The sequence below is a fragment of the Drosophila sechellia genome, chromosome 3R (assembly GCF_004382195.2).
Source record: "Drosophila sechellia strain sech25 chromosome 3R, ASM438219v1, whole genome shotgun sequence".
In the NCBI taxonomy this organism is placed as follows: domain Eukaryota; kingdom Metazoa; phylum Arthropoda; class Insecta; order Diptera; family Drosophilidae; genus Drosophila; species Drosophila sechellia.
Genome location: NC_045952.1, coordinates 30,154,618 through 30,171,797, shown reverse-complemented (window position 1 = coordinate 30,171,797; position 17,180 = coordinate 30,154,618). Strand labels below are relative to the sequence as shown.

Genomic DNA, 17,180 nt, shown 5'->3' with positions numbered 1-17,180 from the left:
CACACTATAAGTAATATCAATTTCCCTAAAGGATATTGATGATATGTAGATAAATTAAATGCAATATTTTTAACCGTGCATCTCGTGAGTCGCCCATCTCAATTGCGCTCTTGTGTGTGTGCGTTTTTCCAGCTGTGATAAGCGACGATCGCACACTTGCTCTGAATAAACTATACTTTTTATTTATTTTTACATTTAAATCTAGTAATAATGTACGCCAGACTGCTCCGAAACTTGAGCGCAAATGCCAGGTGAGCAAAATGATCGGCAGTTCTCTGTTAACGCCGCTAAATCAAAAGACTTAATTTCGTTCTCGACGATTACATAAACCTTTCTAATTTGTTTTGGCTTACCCAGGTGCTTTGCAACAGAAGCCAGCCCAAAAGTTCGGCCTATCAGCAAGATCCTTATTTCAAATCGTGGTGAGATCGCATGCAGGGTGATTCGAACAGCACGTAAGCTGGGAGTTCGTACCGTGGCCGTGTTTTCGGATCCGGACGAGAAGAGCATGCACACGCAGCTGACGGACGAGGCGTACCGCGTGGGGGAAGCTGCATCCTCGGCTTCTTATCTTCGCGGTGAACGCATCCTGGACATAGCCAAGCGGTCGGGCGCCCAGGCCATCCACCCAGGCTACGGTTTCCTCTCCGAGTCCGTCGAGTTTGCCGAGTTGTGCCAGCGTGAGGGCATCATCTTCATGGGTCCGCCCAGTTCCGCCATCCGGGACATGGGCATTAAGAGCACCAGCAAGGCCATAATGGCCGCTGCAGGGGTGCCGATCATCAATGGGTACCATGGCGATGATCAGTCAGATGAGTGCTTGCAGCGAGAAGCCGACATCATTGGCTTTCCCTTGATGATTAAAGCCGTCCGCGGCGGCGGAGGCAAGGGCATGAGAATCGCAGAAAAACCGGACGACTTCCTCACCGCTCTGAACTCAGCTCGGACCGAGTCCGAGAAGTCGTTTGGCGACAGCTCCGTGCTTCTGGAGCGGTATGTCCGATCTCCTCGCCACGTAGAGGTTCAAGTATTTGCGGATCATTATGGTGATGCTGTCTATCTGTGGGAAAGAGATTGCTCCGTGCAAAGACGTCATCAAAAGATTATTGAAGAGGCGCCAGCTGTAAGTGCACAATAGCTTCGGCTAGTTTAAAAATAATGCTCATTTATACAACAGCCAGGTTTGTCGGAAGATTTGCGTCGTGAGCTGGGCGAGGCTGCTGTTCGTGCAGCGAAAGCTGTGGGCTACGTAGGAGCTGGCACCGTGGAGTTCATTCTAGACAAAGAAGACCTCTCTTTTCACTTCATGGAAATGAATACCCGCCTGCAGGTGGAGCATCCTATAACGGAAATGATCACGGGCACCGATTTGGTTGAATGGCAAATTCGCATTGCCGCCGGTGAGCCATTACCCCTAAAGCAATCTGAGATTACGCGGCGTGGCCACGCATTTGAAGCTCGCATCTATGCGGAAAATCCTCGCGGAGGCTTTCTGCCCGGAGCCGGACCTCTCCGATATTTGTCTACTCCCCAACCATCAAACAACGTTCGCGTGGAGACGGGTGTTCGAGAAGGAGATGAGGTTTCTGTGCACTACGACCCCATGATTGCCAAGCTAGTCGTTTGGGGCGAAAACCGTACGCAAGCGCTTAACTCTTTGGTTGCCCGCCTGGGTGAATATCATGTGAGAACATTAACAATTTGTACCTTAAAGAAATTTCTCTAAAGGTAAACCAATTTTAGATATCTGGTCTGGACACCAACATTAATTTCCTCATTGACCTTGCGTCGCATCCAGAGTTTCAGCTGGCCAATGTGCACACTGGCTTTATCGATGAGCAGTTCGATACGCTATTTCCCCCAATTGTCATCAGTCCGCAGCAAGTCAGCCAAGCTGCTTTGGCGCTAGTCTTGAACGAGTTGCAGGCAGCCTTTAGGAATGGAAACAAAGATTTTGATCCATTCGCCGCCACCCCTAACGCTCGTCTTAACTACTCTTTGGTTCGCAGATATCACTTGAAAGCCAATGAGAAGGGTAAACCATATATATAAATTTAAAATCAAATTTGTGAGCTGATTTGATCTTTCAGTCTATTCTGTGGCTGTCAAGTTTGATGGCGAGGATATGCAAATTCAGGTGGATAATGGCGACTGGCAGGTGGCAAAGGTCGAACGAGTTCAGGATGAAAGTCGTCTAAAAATTCGTGCCAATATCAATAGCAACATCACCACATATAATGCTAGTATTCATGGCACTAGTGTGTCTTTGTTTTTGGAAGTATGAATCGACTTTTCAATTGATAACATTTTGTATTTAATTGATTAATCCCTTTTCCAGAATGGCAAGGTCGATTTTGAGGTAGGACAGCCGAAATTCTTAAGTGCCCAGGGCGATCAAATGGGTGCAGTTGGTTCTCGCATAGTGGCTCCCATGCCCGGGATTTTAGAGAAGGTGCTGGTAAAGCCCGGTGACCAGGTCAAGAAAGGGGAAAACTTGGCAGTGCTTATTGGTAAGAAAGTGTAAATTGAGATTATACACCGTTTTAAAAACTTTTTTGCATTTTAGCCATGAAAATGGAACATATTCTAAAAGCTCCCAAGGACGCCATCATCAAGTCTATTGGTGGAGCCGAGGGCGATAACGTTGCTAAGGGAGCGGCCGTGATTACATTCGAGGAAGTAGAAAAGTAACGGAATATGTTTCGAAACGTACCAGACAGTTGTTGCATTTACAAACAAGTTTATATTCTAAATATTGAACAGCCTGGTTTTGGTTCAGGGACCACGAAGTGCATTTATTATCGTTAAGTAAAAAAGAGTCCATATAATGGAGATTTGTTATCTTTAACCCATTAAACGTCTAAATCTGTTAACCAAGAATCGTTTTTGTGGGCGAGTGAGGAAGGCAAGGGTAATGGTTTTAAAAAGTGATTTATTTGTTTCATTTTCGCTGAATTTAATGGATGTATACGGATTATTTAGTTTCTCGAACATTCATTTCCCAAATGTAATACATCGTTATGAATACATAATTTAAAATTGAGTTCCGTACAAAATCTCGCGGCATAAAAGTTAGACATTGAGTTGATTGCTGTCGGTGAACGGAAACGGAAATGGAAACTGAGAGAAGTCAGAATGACATTGCGCGCTTCGCTTACTCTTCGCATTTATTTCGCAACTTAGAACATAAAAATTTAATAAATGTTTAACAAATTTCACTTAATACAAAACACTAATTATTTAAAATATATGTACTTATAACCATAATCAAGTTTTCTTTATGCTCGTGTTGCTTTAGTCCATTCTGCTCTTGAGTTTATACTGTTTTGTTTTGATTAGCTTCCCTTTAAATCGGTTTATGCCGTTGAAATATGGTTATGGAAACAGTTTCAGAGGCGAGTACTGAGTACTAAAGATGCAATTTGGTTTCTTGCCCTAATTCTTACAATCAGCCGATTCGTCTCGATTAGTTTTTCCTAGTATCGTATCTATGTGTCCATCGTTTTGATTTTTTTTTCGGTTAGTATAGTAAGTGTTGCTCGGCTTCAATACGTAATACATCATTTATATACTATATAAATACAATTATATGGTACTGTAAACGTGCAACTTAACGCTTCTTATAGATTATGAGTGTGTTTCTTTCTGCCTACGTCCGTTTCTGTGTAGTGTTGTGGGAGTTTGTTTAAGGTGTCCTTTTAATTTTTTTTTAGATTTATACATTAAAAGGGACACATTTACAATGAGGAGAAATAAACATATCCCTTTTAATGATTAACAAAACAGAAAACAAAACAAAAAACTGGTGTATTTGTTTATTATTTAAGGTAATTATAAAGTTCGATAGCTAATAAACACCTTTGCTGGTTTTGCTCTCCTTATCTACCAGACTTTCGTTCCTTGACTCGCATCGCTCCAACCAAGTATCATTTGTTAATATCTACGGATTCTGCTCTTCTTCGCGTATTTACCATTAAGTCTCGTTTTCGACGGCGGGAACCCCACTAGTAAACACCTGTCCACACCGTTCTCATTGTCAGGCTGCTTTGGTTACTTTAACACTATGGATACTCATCAGCTTCTCCTCCTGCTAGGTCGCGAATGCATTTTATTGCAAAGAGCTTTTCGTTTGTGGATTTTCTCGTCTTCATATAAGGTTTTTTTCTGCCATCGTCGGGAACTCACTCGTTCCGGATTCCGATCCCGTTCCCGTTACTGTAGTGGTTGCTGCTGTTGTGGCAGGCTCTAAAGTTGCTGCCGTTGCGATAGCTGTCGCTGGCGATGTTGTGACCTCTGTGGTGGCCGCCTTGGCAGCAGTAGTCGCGTCCTCTTCGTCCTTACTTTCCACTAGCTTTCTTATTATCACCCTGCGGCACTTCTGCGAATAGTCAACAAAAAGAGTTCGGTTAGTGGAGGTTGGCAATCTATCGCCCAGTGCTACGGGTGCCAGCTAAGCGGTAATGCAATCTTGATTCGAGTGTTTTCGGGTTCATTCACGCCTCAAAAGTGGATCATAATATAGAATCTCAATAGGTCAAAGTCTAACACGATTAGTTATGTACTTTAGTGATTTTTTTCATTATATATTTTCGTTGAAATAATTCGATGAAGATAAAAAAACCAATAATTTTAAGTATGATTAGTTATCATTTAGCCCTTAAATCTTTTTAAAAAACAATGATTTTTAAGTTTCGGTATATTAAAAAATTCCGAATTAAGAAATTAAGCGATAGCATTTTAACTAGTTTTCGTTGACTTCATGGCATTCAAATTTGTGGACCCCTGTGATCTTGTGTGTGTAGACTGATTGTGGCGTGCGTGGTTTTGCATGGGTAAGTAGAGGAAACTTGCGGTAAAGGAAATAAAAAGCCAAGGGGTAGACAGATCCGGGGATGGCAAGTGCATCTCATTTGTGCCGGGATCGTGAAAACAACAAGAAACACAAAGTAAGGCGGGCGTTTTGAGCTTAAACGAAACAACAACTAACTAACTTGGCGGCAAATCAAATTAAGCGGCTTGAGGAACTCTTGTTTATATCACCACGTAGTTGCTGCTGCTGTTGTTGTTGCTGCTGCTGCTGTTGTTGCTGCTTCAGTTTGAGTTGTTGCTCTGGCGGCAATTGGTGATGGTGAAACAGCACCGGCGGGAGCTTGCCTCCTTTGGAGCGACTTCGCACCCCCTGCGTTAGTGGTTACGATTCATATACGACAAAGGATTAAACACCGAAACGCAGCAAGGGTAACCGAGGGTGATCGTGTAGTATGGTAGAAATATTAAAGAAGAGTTAAAATAAGAAGAGAGGCGGCGGATCTTCGAAAACCGAAGGGTAAATAGTCCGTGCGAACCAATATTTTTATTTTATCCAACGTTCTTGTTAAAGGACATAGTTTCTTTTTAGTAATCATAAGTATAAGTGGAATAGAACGTCGGGAGGACATGTTTAGTTTGACTAAACTACATATCTTGTAACCACGCGTTAAAGGAGACACATAGAAAGATACAGATTAGAGTTCCAGTGTAAAATGTGTTTATTGTGTGTACTAGTTTTCTGGGACTGTTTTTAAGACGTCTCGAACTCTTCGATTGCGGCAACGGACACACACCTTATAGAGGGACACTTGTCCTAGACATCGTTCGCCCCAGTTACCTTTTTGGCCGTTATCTCCATTTGGTCCAGGCTGTTTGTCAGACCGTTAATGGTCGTCTCGCCGGTTGTCTCCTGGGTGCTGCTTTCTGTTTCGCTGTTAGTCGCACTACCCGCCGTTGTCAAGGCGGAATTTGGCGCGGTACCTCCACTAGTGGAGCCACTGCCAGTCGAAATGTGAATTCCAAATAGCTGACGAGAAAGGCGTGGAATGGCGTCGCTATCCCCACGCGCTGGCCAGGCGGCAGTGGACGGGCTGCTTGTGGTTGGTGTCTTGTTTTCAGCCAACTGCTCTGTGCCGCCGGTAGATCCCTCAAGAACGGCTCCTGGCTGAGCCACCGGTTCCGATTTGTTCTCATCTATGTTGGTCTCCAAGTTCGGCTCATTATTTTCATCCTATTCAAGAAAGAACGACCATTAGAATAAATAATTCTTTAATATAATTGTTATGTTTTAGATACCGTTTTTTCGCTGACCTCATCTGGACAGAGCTCGAAAGCCATGGACCACGTGTTCTTGGCAGACAGCGATCGCTCTAGCATGTAGCCATTAGTGTTGTCGTTGCTCTGCGCCGGCGGCGACCACGAGTATGAATTGTACTGACAACCGATGCCCCGCTGCCGATCTAGTTCGTCTTGCAGCCACTCGACTGCAATGCTCCAGTGCCGGGTAATGTTCGTATTTGTGTGGAGCATCTGCAGCGCAATCGGCGACTTGTGGAAAAGTTGCGTCAGGCACTTGATTATTTGGTACGCCCTCTTCTGGTAGTGCGTCTTTGCCCGCTGTATCGTCTCTAAGAGACCCTCACGCTCCTCCGCCACTCCGTTGAGAGCATTGTGTATGCGATGGTGCTGCCACGAGTCGTCGATCAGCAGGATGTTCAGGAGCAGATCAGTGTGGTGACGCATGTCGTGACAATAGGCGAAACCACACTGCCACAACAATTCGGTTAGCACTGCGCGAGAGAAATGTGGATTCTCCCAGCTACAGTATTGTAACAGCTTCAGACCCTCGTCGCCCACGTTAGTGTCTTCGATCACTTTCTTGATGTAGCTGACAAAAAAAGGACAAAACGGGCCGTAAGCACTCACTGTACGTTTCTTTCATAAGGAAATGGCTTGAAATGGTCTCTGAACTGAACACATTATCAGTAAAATGCCTGCACCTTACCCCGTGCGATTAAATAGCAAGTCCATGCACTCAGTGGAAAGGGGCGTCAGCTCCTCGTGCGCAACAGTGGGATCTTTGAACGGATTGGGCAGTGGACGGGCGTTCTGGTTGGAGCTCTGACATTTTTCGCTTACATCGCTGCAGCGTATTAGGTGAGAAACCACTTGGTGTAGCTTGCTGAACTCTGGATACTGGTATTTTATTGCCGGGCCGGGGCCATCGTCCAACGCCACCTGAATAAATTGCAGCGGCACATTGAGCTGCAAACGAACATAATTGTTTAGAATGAAAAGCAATCTTATTGTAAATAGTTCTCACCCTAAGCAGTTGCTGTTTTTCCCGTGTTCCTAGTCCCACGTACATACTGAAAAGGCTAAAATAGTGGGGCAGGTGTTTGCCATAGTCGGCTGCCTCGGATTTCAAGAGACGCAGCACGCTGATGAGTACCTGCTCGCAGAGATTAGCGCCGTCGTAGCCAGTCAGAGGTTCATCGTTGATGGCAAAATGGCAGAAGAAAACCACCAACTTGACAAAGACGGTACGGACATCCGGAGACGGAGCCATCAGAATGTACTCGCCCAAACGTGATGGCGGCGAGAGAAGCGCATGATTAGCGAACCACTTGCGAACTAGTGCCGAGGAACGTATGTGTTGTGATAGCGCGTCATACCTGTCAAGCAGAAGATGTATCCGAGTTAGATCTGGGTCAATACCTCCCAAGCTACTCACCATTCCATAACGGGCCCTCGCAGAGACTTTTTCGTGCGGAAGCCGGTGTGGAAAAGAAACTGCGATGCTAATTGCACACCCAGCAGTGAAAGCTCCTCTGCAGCAGGAGTCTGTTAAGAAAAAAAATAATTGTGTTAAAGGGGAAATAAAACCACTTCAAAACAAACTGACGATCTTATTGCTCCGAGTAGAGGGTATATTGCAGCTGACCAACTTTTTGATGAAGTTGAAGAACTCCACGGAAAAAATGCTGCGGGAGTGGAGAAACCGAATGTTCTGGTGCCTGCAATTGAAAAATATAATTAAAGAGTATCTGTAGAGTGGTTAAGCACTATTTCGACTCACCGCACGCTGCGCTCAATGGGCTTTGGCAATGGTAAAACCATGTTTCGACTTTCTGAGAGTGACAACTGCTCCACGCTGGGTTCATACTGCACGGGTGTTTGATCACAGCGGGTGTAGAACAACATATAAGCATTCCACCAGCGCTTCTGCCGACGGTACTGCATGCGCTTCAGATTGTTATCGTAGGTTTCCCCCATGTATTCGCCGCCAAAGCACTCTACCTTCATTTCCTCGTCCTCGTGCATCTTGCACTCGGTGACTTCACCGTCGTCAAACTTATACCACTGACACTTGCCGTTCGCTGGGTTTCTGGAGCAGGTGTTGTATTGAGTTAGTCTTAAAAAAACAGTAATATTGTTATGGTACGCACTTGGAGAGAATGTAACTGAAGTAGTGACCGCCGGAGGCCTGTCCGCTGTGCACCACAATGCCGGTCAGTTCGTACTTTGTCGTCTCAACGTTTGTTTGACAATTATCACCCACTTCCACCACCTCGCCCTCTAGCTTAGCTAGGCCAGACACTGATCATGGAGAAGAAGATCCAATTAGAAGATATATAGGTATGGAATTACGTTTAAACTCACCTGTGTATGGTTCCATATCCAAGATACGTGGAAATTCAAAATAATCATTAAATTTAATCGCACAGACGCGTTCGTAGTCGTATTCGAAGCGCTTTAGTTGAATGGCTAACACGGGTGGCAGCTTCTTAACGCACAGACGCTTAACGGTAACTACCTGTTGGCCACAAAAATTAAGTTTATAAAAATTAATTTTATATGAATATCATAGATGAGCTCATTACTTTTTTATCACATTTATCACAATGGTATGCATCGGCTCCCTCGAGCAGCTCTCCCTTGACATACTGCTCCAGAGATTCGGTTAATGAGCTATGATTCCTAATATCGACACTAAATACACTAAATGGTTCCTCTTTGGAGTAGCGATGGGGACACTCTTGGCAGATTTTCTGGTCGCTGAACGAACCGCCCAGAGTGGCATTCATAAGCTGGGGCTGGCCTAGCGCCTTAAGTCCTTCATCGAGACTTTCCAACAAGGACATGAAGAACTCCACGGCATCCTGTTGCTCGCGAAGATTCACAGGCTCTCCCTGCAGTCTGGCAAACAAAAATTATAATATATTAATATCATTGTGATGATGCCAATAATCAATAAAACCATTTTGTACTTACTTAAAATGCGTCCAGAGACCACGTGGAACGTAAAACTGCAACGCACTGTGGCCCAGGTGGGCGAATATGGCCTGCACATGCTTCAGGATCACAACGTGATAGTTCTTTCGCACATCGTGCAAACCGTCTTCGGTAGTCGTCGACGACGAGGAGAGGGTGACTAGGGCAGAAGCGGGACCCGAGAACAGGGCCGGTCCAAGACCGCCTCCCGTCAAATCGGAATCGCCACTGAAATCCTCGCCGTCGGTGGTGGCAGCGCCGTGGGCTCGCAGAATACCCACCCGGACCGCTGGCACCATGTAAAGCTGCTGCAACACCGAATTCATGTAGCAGGTGGCACCGGCGTTCTTTAGTCCGCAGAAACCTTTGGTTGGCCTGGCGCCCACGGGCGGCAGGTAATCCCATTCGCGCAACGGATCAGTATCTGCAAAAAATTTAGGAAAAAATTAATCATGCAATGATTTAACGACGAGCACTCACCCGTGCAGACGAAGTCTATGAGTGTATTGGTGAGTAGCTTCATATTAGGAACACAGAGCTGGCACAAGGCAATGAGGAGATCGCAAGCAGCGGCGATTGTGTGCGGACTTCGACAAACCGGTGGCGGGACGGTGTCCTGCCGTAGACTGCCATGACGCCGTAAATGCAGAAATTCGCGAGAGGCCTTGAAAAGGAAGTCGTCGATCAGTTCGTGGATGAGCTCGTTTAGCTGCGCCTTTGAATCGGCGGCAAGGAAAAACATTAGCTCTTTGGCAAGGCAGAGGTGGCCTTCAAGGAGCTCCTCGTGCACTTGTGTGTCGCCGGTGGCGTGGACGTTTTCGCGAATCCGTTGCAGCCACTTAATCTCATCGCCTAACAATCCCTCGCTAATCTGCAGCGGCCAGTTGTAGATGCATCCATAAGAAAGGGTTCGACACAGTACCGAAAAGAACTCAGCGCAAGTTGACTCGTACTGGGGAACCAGCGTCTTCAACGCGCCAACCAGCAAGTTAACCATGTATACGAACGGTCGCCGATCCCCGGCGCAATAGGTAGAAGCCAGAAACAACTGCTCAGAGGCCACCTGCCGCACGTGACGAAGCGGGTTCTTCAGAACAATAGAGGTGATGAACTTTGGCCAGTTCGGATCGCTGGTCAACGCCTCGTTGGCACTCGGATTCAGAATAAACGAAATGGTGAGAACCTCTAGCGCCTCCTTGCACATGCTAAAGTCTTGCCCGTCCGGCACGATCACCTCATCTTCAAAGTCGCCGCTACTGCTACCTAGAGCCTGAAGATTTCCGCAAGACGAGGCCCAGGCCAGTTGCACCACCGCCTTAATGGTTGAAATGTCGGGACATGACCACTCCAGTGTGGAGCTAAATAGCGTTCGGCACCGATCACCTTCTGGGCTGGCTGAAAGCATCTCGCGGGCAAGCATCACAGCCAGTTTCGCGGAGATCGCCCGCAATGTTCCCTGTGAGCTATTGGGCATCGTCGGGAAATTCTGCTTTAGGATGTCAACCTGGGAACGGGATCCGTTGTCAAGGTCGCAGATCATGGGTTCATCACCTACACGAGACAATACACTGCCAACTATGTACAGGAACAGCTTTGCCAACCTCAACACACACTGGAAGGAAGCACGCTTTGTGTGCATATCGGCGCTGGGCAGAAAATTGTTTTTGGTCAACAGTTCCAGCACAAAATGAGCGCAGCCAGAATGCATCCATGCAGACTGCACTAGTAGGGCACTTTCTCCTAGTGGATCTAGCGCGGGAATCAGCAGTCCGTGCAACACACTGAGGTTGTATAGCACTTGAGCAGGCGTGGGGTGCAAAAACATTTGCTCTGGAGTGCAGTGTTCCTAAAAAGAAGAGATATTAAGAGATTAATATACAATAAAATTTAAGATAATAAGCATTATTGCTTTCCTGAAATTGTTTGGACTAACTATAGTCTTACCTCTTCAGCTTCAATCCCCGACTGCTCAGTGGGGTAAAGTTTCTCCTCCTCATCCTTAGCAATCTTGTTACCCGTCGCAGCCACCGTTACGGCAGCCCTCGGCACCTTGCACATCATCTTTAGCTGACGCATCGTCTGGCGGTCGCAGGGTAGCAAGTGCAGTAATACTTTTGCACTGTCTCGAAGACGACCGTGCTCGAGATCACTGCCCAGTTGGTACAGTTTTAGAAAGAACTCTGTGTACTGGTAGTTTTGCGAGATGATCACGCCGGGTAGCGTGCTTTCTGACTCCACACGCTGCATGTCAGGGCAGGGACGCGGAGGAGATCCTGTGCTCGAGTCGCTCGAGGAGTCGGGACTGCTGGCTAGACCCGTACCCACGGGCGTGAGTTTTGCTGTAAGATTCATCTTATCCCGGATAGTGTACTGATAAAGTGGGTTAATTTCATCGGAAACTCCGATCATCTCCCCATTTGCATACAGGAGATCAACCTTAATGTTGGTCGTCGAAGTTCCCTTGATTCGCTTAAGTAGACTTCTCTTAAAAGCGGCCATCGTCTCGTTGCTGTGTGTAACGATCTCCATGTCGTCGATAGATCTGCCAGGGTTCTGGAAGCGGATATACAATATGGTGTTTTTCCCCCGTGTAACCCGGCTAAGTGGCAGGTGAACACGATCGCCGCTGAAGGAACGATCACACTCCTTCACGTATTCTTGCAGCACCTTTAAAATTCGGCACATCTTTTCCGCCTCGATGAAACGCATTTTTGAATCTTTAGACTCGTCGTTGGCATTATCCGACTGATCGGGTGCATCCAATTCCTCTTGCAGCTGGGTCTTGCCCAAAATAACGATGTTTCCATAGTGTGTGCGCAGGCGGGAGCAGCACTCACCAATGAACATTTCATGAAACTCAGCGATATTCTCCTGCAGACGTGGCCCCAATGCCGTCGACACTTCCTTAAGTAGATCAATGGCCTTGCTGGCGATTTCCTCGCCTCCAGTTGTGATGACCCGCCACAAGTAGTCCTTGCCTATTAGATCCTCGTTGTCCAGTATGTAACCTCTATGTATCGCCTTAAGCTTGTCCTCTTTGGAGTTGACGGCCTTGAAGAAGCGCTCAAAGCACTTGATTCCGCTTTCGGTTAGCAGATGCGGATCAAGTTGTAGAATGTTGTTCTCGAAGAAGTCTTTGTTTATGCCAGGATCCAAGTCAGGCTCCTCACCCATCAACTTGCCAAACCATCTAAAACACTCCTCACGATCTGCCGGAAAAACTGCATTGACCGCCAAGCAATGCCAAATCTGCTTTGCCTGATCTGCGCACAGCCATAGCTGTCCATCTTTCAGCAGGAACTTAAGGAACTCCAGTCGCTCCGCTATTTGCACATGGTGCGGAAATCTTCCGTCAATTATGATTCTGTTTGCTTCCAGGCCCGGTGAGTCGGTTACCATTTGGCGTACCTTTTCCATGTATGCAGTCAAACTATTGGTGACCAGAATGACCAAGGAATAATCATTCTGTAGTCGTTCAATCACCTGCTGACGAATCGTACTCGTTTGAGCGCGCTGGGCATGATTCGTCGTGGTATCATATAGGCAACAAATATCCCGGATTAGACGCAAGGCGGGCAGAACCCATCCATCGCCTGACTTTAGTTCGTCAACGCACTTATCCAACCAAATGGTTCTTTGGGCATCCCGCTCGTCCGAGCAGCTGTAGTCCAAGATTTTAACGTGTGCGCCCAGCGCCTGATCGAGCACCTCTGGCGGCACCTCCTGACTGTGGGCCAGAGTCCAAAACAGCTTAAGCACCTTTTGGGCCATCACACCATTTTTGTCATCCTCAGCCAAGCGGCGTATTAGCTCAAGAAGTCTTTCCCGTTGCCGCTTATTGGCAGTGGTCATACTGGCCTAAAAATAAAAATTAATATTGGTCAGTTCATGAGCTTTGATATATATACCATCTCGGAAAATGTAATAATCATAATTAAAAACTAAATGTACTTAATGCATTTTTAAAGCCGACAACTTACCTGGAACGCCTCGAAGAGGTGATCCAGTTGCTCGGGAGTAAAGTCCCATGCAAGTTTCGCCAGTAGATCGTGAACGTTCTTCACGATTGCCTCGTGCTTGCCTGCCTGCGCTCTCCAAACTGCATCCAAATCATCCAACGTTAGTGCCTGCTGTTTAATAAGAAAGCGGATGATCTTCTCCAATTTTTCCACATACTGCGGTTGGTGTAGCGAGTCCTTGAGTACGACACCCAATACATCTGACGACTTTATCCATTGCGCCATGCGCTCCGCCGTCAGCCAGTCCATTTCGTCTTCGGGCATATAGTGGGGCACGGGTTGTGATCGATGGGAGAAATATGCCACCGAGTAGAGCACCTTGTTGATCTCATTAAGGGCATTCATCTTGCCGTTGAAGCTGGACACCTGCAGCAGACGCAGGATCATCTTTAGGCGAAACATCTCCAGATCTCGGATTAGCTCCTCCTGGCCAGTCAAGCGGCTGGCCAGTAAGCGGGCTGACTTTACAATCCCGTTGATGTAGTCATTGCGTCCCTCGGGTTTCACTTCTCGCTTTAACTCCTCGTCTGTGAAGCTGTCCAGAAGGTCTAACACGACGTTCCAGGTGGGCATAAAGTACTTGGCTATGGTGGCAGGCATTAGAAGCTCATAACATTGACCGAATGGACGCAAGAGGCTATGTATGAGGGCAAGGGTGAGGCGATTATCCTGAGCCCCATTTTCAACACTACCCTCGACACCAACATTCTTGCCAGTGCACTTGTTTTGGTTGCGCTTCAGCAGTTCCAGTCCGGTATTAAACCGTTCCAGTAGATTGTCAAAGCCTCCCAACTGTCCGAAGCGGTTAATGAGATCCACAAGCCAGCCACGCGCATTTTTGGGCTCTGGAGGAGGACGAGCGTACATCTTGTTGCTGTCCAACTGACCCCAGATGTAGTCCGGCGCTGCGAAACACTCCGGTTGACGGGCTGCGTTGAATGTGTTGAACTTGTTCTCCGGATCAAAAACAATAGCAAGCAAGTCAAGTAGATAGGGATTGTCTCGCTGCATGTGGATGGCGATTAGATGTAAAAGCTTTCCGCAAGACACAAGAATACAGTGGTGGATGTTATTCTTCCACGAATTCACCGCCTCGTCGGTTAGGATCTTGGTAAATGAAGTGCTCAGTCCATGGCGATAAAACTCCACACATGGCTCGCAGTCGTGATCCACACCTGCAAATGGATTGACTTTAGAGGGTATCAAATAAATCGTTTGGACACACTTACCAGCCTGGGCCAGTTCGATGGCTGCATTTAAGAGAACCTCCAATTCCTGTTCAGGCAGCACGGGCACCACCCAACGCGGATTGGATATCTTTTGCATTAGTAATCTCAGTTTCGTCGTGGGAAACGAGGAAATAAGCTTCTCTGGAGGCCTTTTGGATTAAATGGACAATTATTTAATTTAAAAAATGACAAATTAAATAATACACATAAATAAGATGTTGTTAGGGGGTCAGTAAAATAAATGGCCATTAAATGCACGCCTGCTGCATACCCATAAACATTTCTGTTTACTAAATTAAATGGTTATTTCTATTAAAATAAATGCCAAAACGCATAGATAATTTTGTTTTGGGCATTTTCAGTGTCAGCTTATTTTGATGGACAAGCGATAAGATAAGCTAAACTGGAATAAGTTCATTGTTCATTGCTAAAACTGGAAAGCAGCCAAGTGCACCTATCGAAGAAAAAGAAAGATAACATTTATTGCCTCATTGTTGGTCATACATACTAGTATTTGACTGAAATACAACTAAGGAATATAAGCTGTCGCGAATTCGTTAGCATTCGTTCGCAATAGCCTGGCCAAAATCAGCTGAAACATAGTTGAATTAATTACGGCCATTGTGCTGGGCCCAACCATAGACAAAGAATGCAGGTGGAGGAATTACTGCGCAAAAGTAAACACACGAATATCTGAGGTTGGGGATCTTTAGGGGTGGCGGTCCTACTGGCGCTACGCACAAAACCCGGCTAATTGGGCGGAGTCATGCAAATACGGCAGCACGACCACTTACACAATTGTGATGGTGCTGTCCACGCTGTTCGCTGACAAGGAAGCGGCTACGTCATCAGAGCTCTGATTGCCTGTGGCCGGCTGTTGATCCTGGTTGCCGTCCAAGCTACCTGTCCCTCCTCCTGGCAGACTCGAGTTGGCGACTGTTCCCGTGCCTGTTCCTATGCCCGATCCTGATCCGGCACTCTGCGCCGGACTTGTTGTGGTGGTTGCTGTGCTGGTGGTGCTGCTGCTTGAGCTGGGCGCTGTGCTTCCCGGCTGTCCGGTGGTGTGCCTACGCGTGTCGAACGTCATGGTGGCGGGGTATCCTCTCCAGCCAACTCGTTCTGCGGAGCACCGGAAGCGGATGTTAATGCACGAGCTCTAGTGCCGGGCTAATCCTAATGCGGTCTGCAGTGGGCGTCGTTTTTTGGCTGGTGTCTTATGGCAGTTGTGAGGTATCCGGGTTACTCCTTGTCCAATTTGGGAATTTCCCGCTGATTTGCTTTTTCTTTAGGCACAGTTGGTCGGTTGGTTGGACTTCTTGCTCTGGGCTCCCTCTTATTGTACTTTTTCCCAATGACTGGCTCCTTCGTTGCGTTTACATATTCCTGGTCAGCGGCCAGTTTGCAAAAATCTATAAACTGCAACGAAGCGAAAGAGGCAAGAAGAGGCGGATAAATACAGCGCTAAGAGACCGAAAAGGCCCACATACGTACGAAGCAGAGTTTTGGCTGTGTGAGTGGTCCTGCGTGTGTGTAAGAGAGCGCTGGGTTGGAATATGAAAAATCAATATTATTTAATAGACGGGGCAGCAAGCGCCAAATAATGCTCCAAAAGCACACAAATTACGCTCTCACCCACACACACACACGCACGCCCACAGAACCCTCTCTTTTTGTGTGTGTTTTTGAGTTTAATTTAAATTGTTTTTTTTTTTACGCCTCGCTCTTCATTCTTATTTATTTATTGTTATTTTTTGGGCAACAAAGAACATTTTTCTGCCGAAAATTACATCACGTCCAAGTCGACAAATTTTGCACTCGCTCTCTATTCCTCTCCGCCCGGCATCATCCTTAAGCGGAATGTCGGTAGGTGGGTGGGAGCCACTGTAGGTAATAGGGGCGGGGAAACGGTGTAGGCGAAGGGTGGTGAAAATAACTACGCATAAGTCTTATGAAGATGTCAAAACTAGCGGTTCAATGGGTGTGTCGGGGGCGGTAAATCGCTCACTTTCTTTCTATAGCTTTGAAAGTTGTGAGAGATTAACGGAATTCACCCAAGGACGGCAGCCAGTGCGGCTTTTTATTATTTTTCACTGTTTTTCACGCGCACACACACTTTCTCACGCGCACATACATTTATTTTTCGCAAATGGAATTGGGCGAACTGGCGACCGAGTCCCAACTTTTCGCAGGCCCCAAAATAGGCGATTGCTCTTTCTTAGCCTTTGCTCTGGACAACGGAGCCCTTAGTTGGCTGCGCCACTCGAAGCTAGTCGCGGTAACTATTTTGCGAATATTGAGCTTACAAATCAGCCGGCCAATAGACAAAATGGCGTCTGCCGTTGCTGTTGTTCTGCGGTCAACTACAATTGCCATTGCTTTTTACCTGCCTGCCCGACGGCGAAGAGCTGCGTATCCTGCGAGCGTGGCGGTTGCGGCCACAGCGTGTTTTCTACCCGTTCGTTGTCCAATTCGCGTTAAATAAATTATATTTAAGATATTTCTTTTGCTAGGGTTGTGCAGTTCGGGCGAACTAGTTGTGAACTGAACCGGTTCGCTCGGTGCTTTTTACCAGAGTTACCAGGCCATGCCAAAAACCGCGCCTATCGAACTGGTTCATGTGAAGATTTAAGGGACCGTAAATTTAAATTTCTTGGAATTGGGACTTTCAAATAAAATCAAATCATTGAAATGCACTGTAAAAATGTGCACTGGTGATGTTTAATTGGAATCATATATTAAAATATGATAAAGTATAAATTATTATTAATTTGATCGAATAAGAAAGTACTATCATGTAACCCATAGAAAACTTTTGCCATATTGTTAATACATTTCGCACGTGCTCCTG

The 17,180-nt window shown here is 46.5% G+C and overlaps 2 protein-coding genes across 6 annotated transcripts; one reads left to right on the top strand and one right to left on the bottom strand.

Annotated features, from left to right (window-relative positions):
• The first annotated feature begins 113 nt into the window (after positions 1-113).
• On the top strand, positions 114-2,873 carry LOC6619532 (methylcrotonoyl-CoA carboxylase subunit alpha, mitochondrial). The gene is made up of 7 exons (XM_032722723.1): positions 114-251; positions 358-1,123; positions 1,178-1,684; positions 1,744-2,035; positions 2,091-2,278; positions 2,339-2,510; positions 2,567-2,873. The coding sequence occupies exons 1-7, from the start codon at positions 211-213 to the stop codon at positions 2,689-2,691; spliced, it is 2,091 nt and encodes a 696-aa protein (XP_032578614.1). The 5' UTR covers positions 114-210; the 3' UTR covers positions 2,692-2,873.
• Positions 2,874-3,136: 263 nt separating this feature from the next.
• On the bottom strand, positions 3,137-16,866 carry LOC6619531 (probable ubiquitin carboxyl-terminal hydrolase FAF). 5 transcript variants are annotated; one of them, XM_032722702.1, is made up of 19 exons: positions 16,716-16,866; positions 15,127-15,748; positions 14,333-14,481; positions 13,065-14,278; positions 11,029-12,942; positions 9,565-10,930; positions 9,085-9,508; positions 8,694-9,009; positions 8,473-8,626; positions 8,259-8,409; positions 7,889-8,197; positions 7,715-7,826; positions 7,544-7,653; positions 7,133-7,484; positions 6,815-7,074; positions 6,106-6,697; positions 5,648-6,040; positions 5,041-5,179; positions 4,242-4,378 (listed from the first exon to the last, which is right to left on the bottom strand). In XM_032722702.1, the coding sequence occupies exons 2-19, from the start codon at positions 15,417-15,419 to the stop codon at positions 4,338-4,340; spliced, it is 8,289 nt and encodes a 2,762-aa protein (XP_032578593.1). In that variant the 5' UTR covers positions 15,420-15,748; positions 16,716-16,866; the 3' UTR covers positions 4,242-4,337. The 5 variants fall into 5 exon arrangements, with proteins under 5 accessions (XP_032578591.1, XP_032578592.1, XP_032578593.1 ...); XM_032722703.1 differs by having other exon boundaries at positions 4,292-4,378; positions 4,992-5,179; XM_032722700.1 differs by lacking the exon at positions 5,041-5,179 and having other exon boundaries at positions 3,137-4,378; positions 16,716-16,865.
• Between the last annotated feature and the right edge of the window lie 314 nt (positions 16,867-17,180).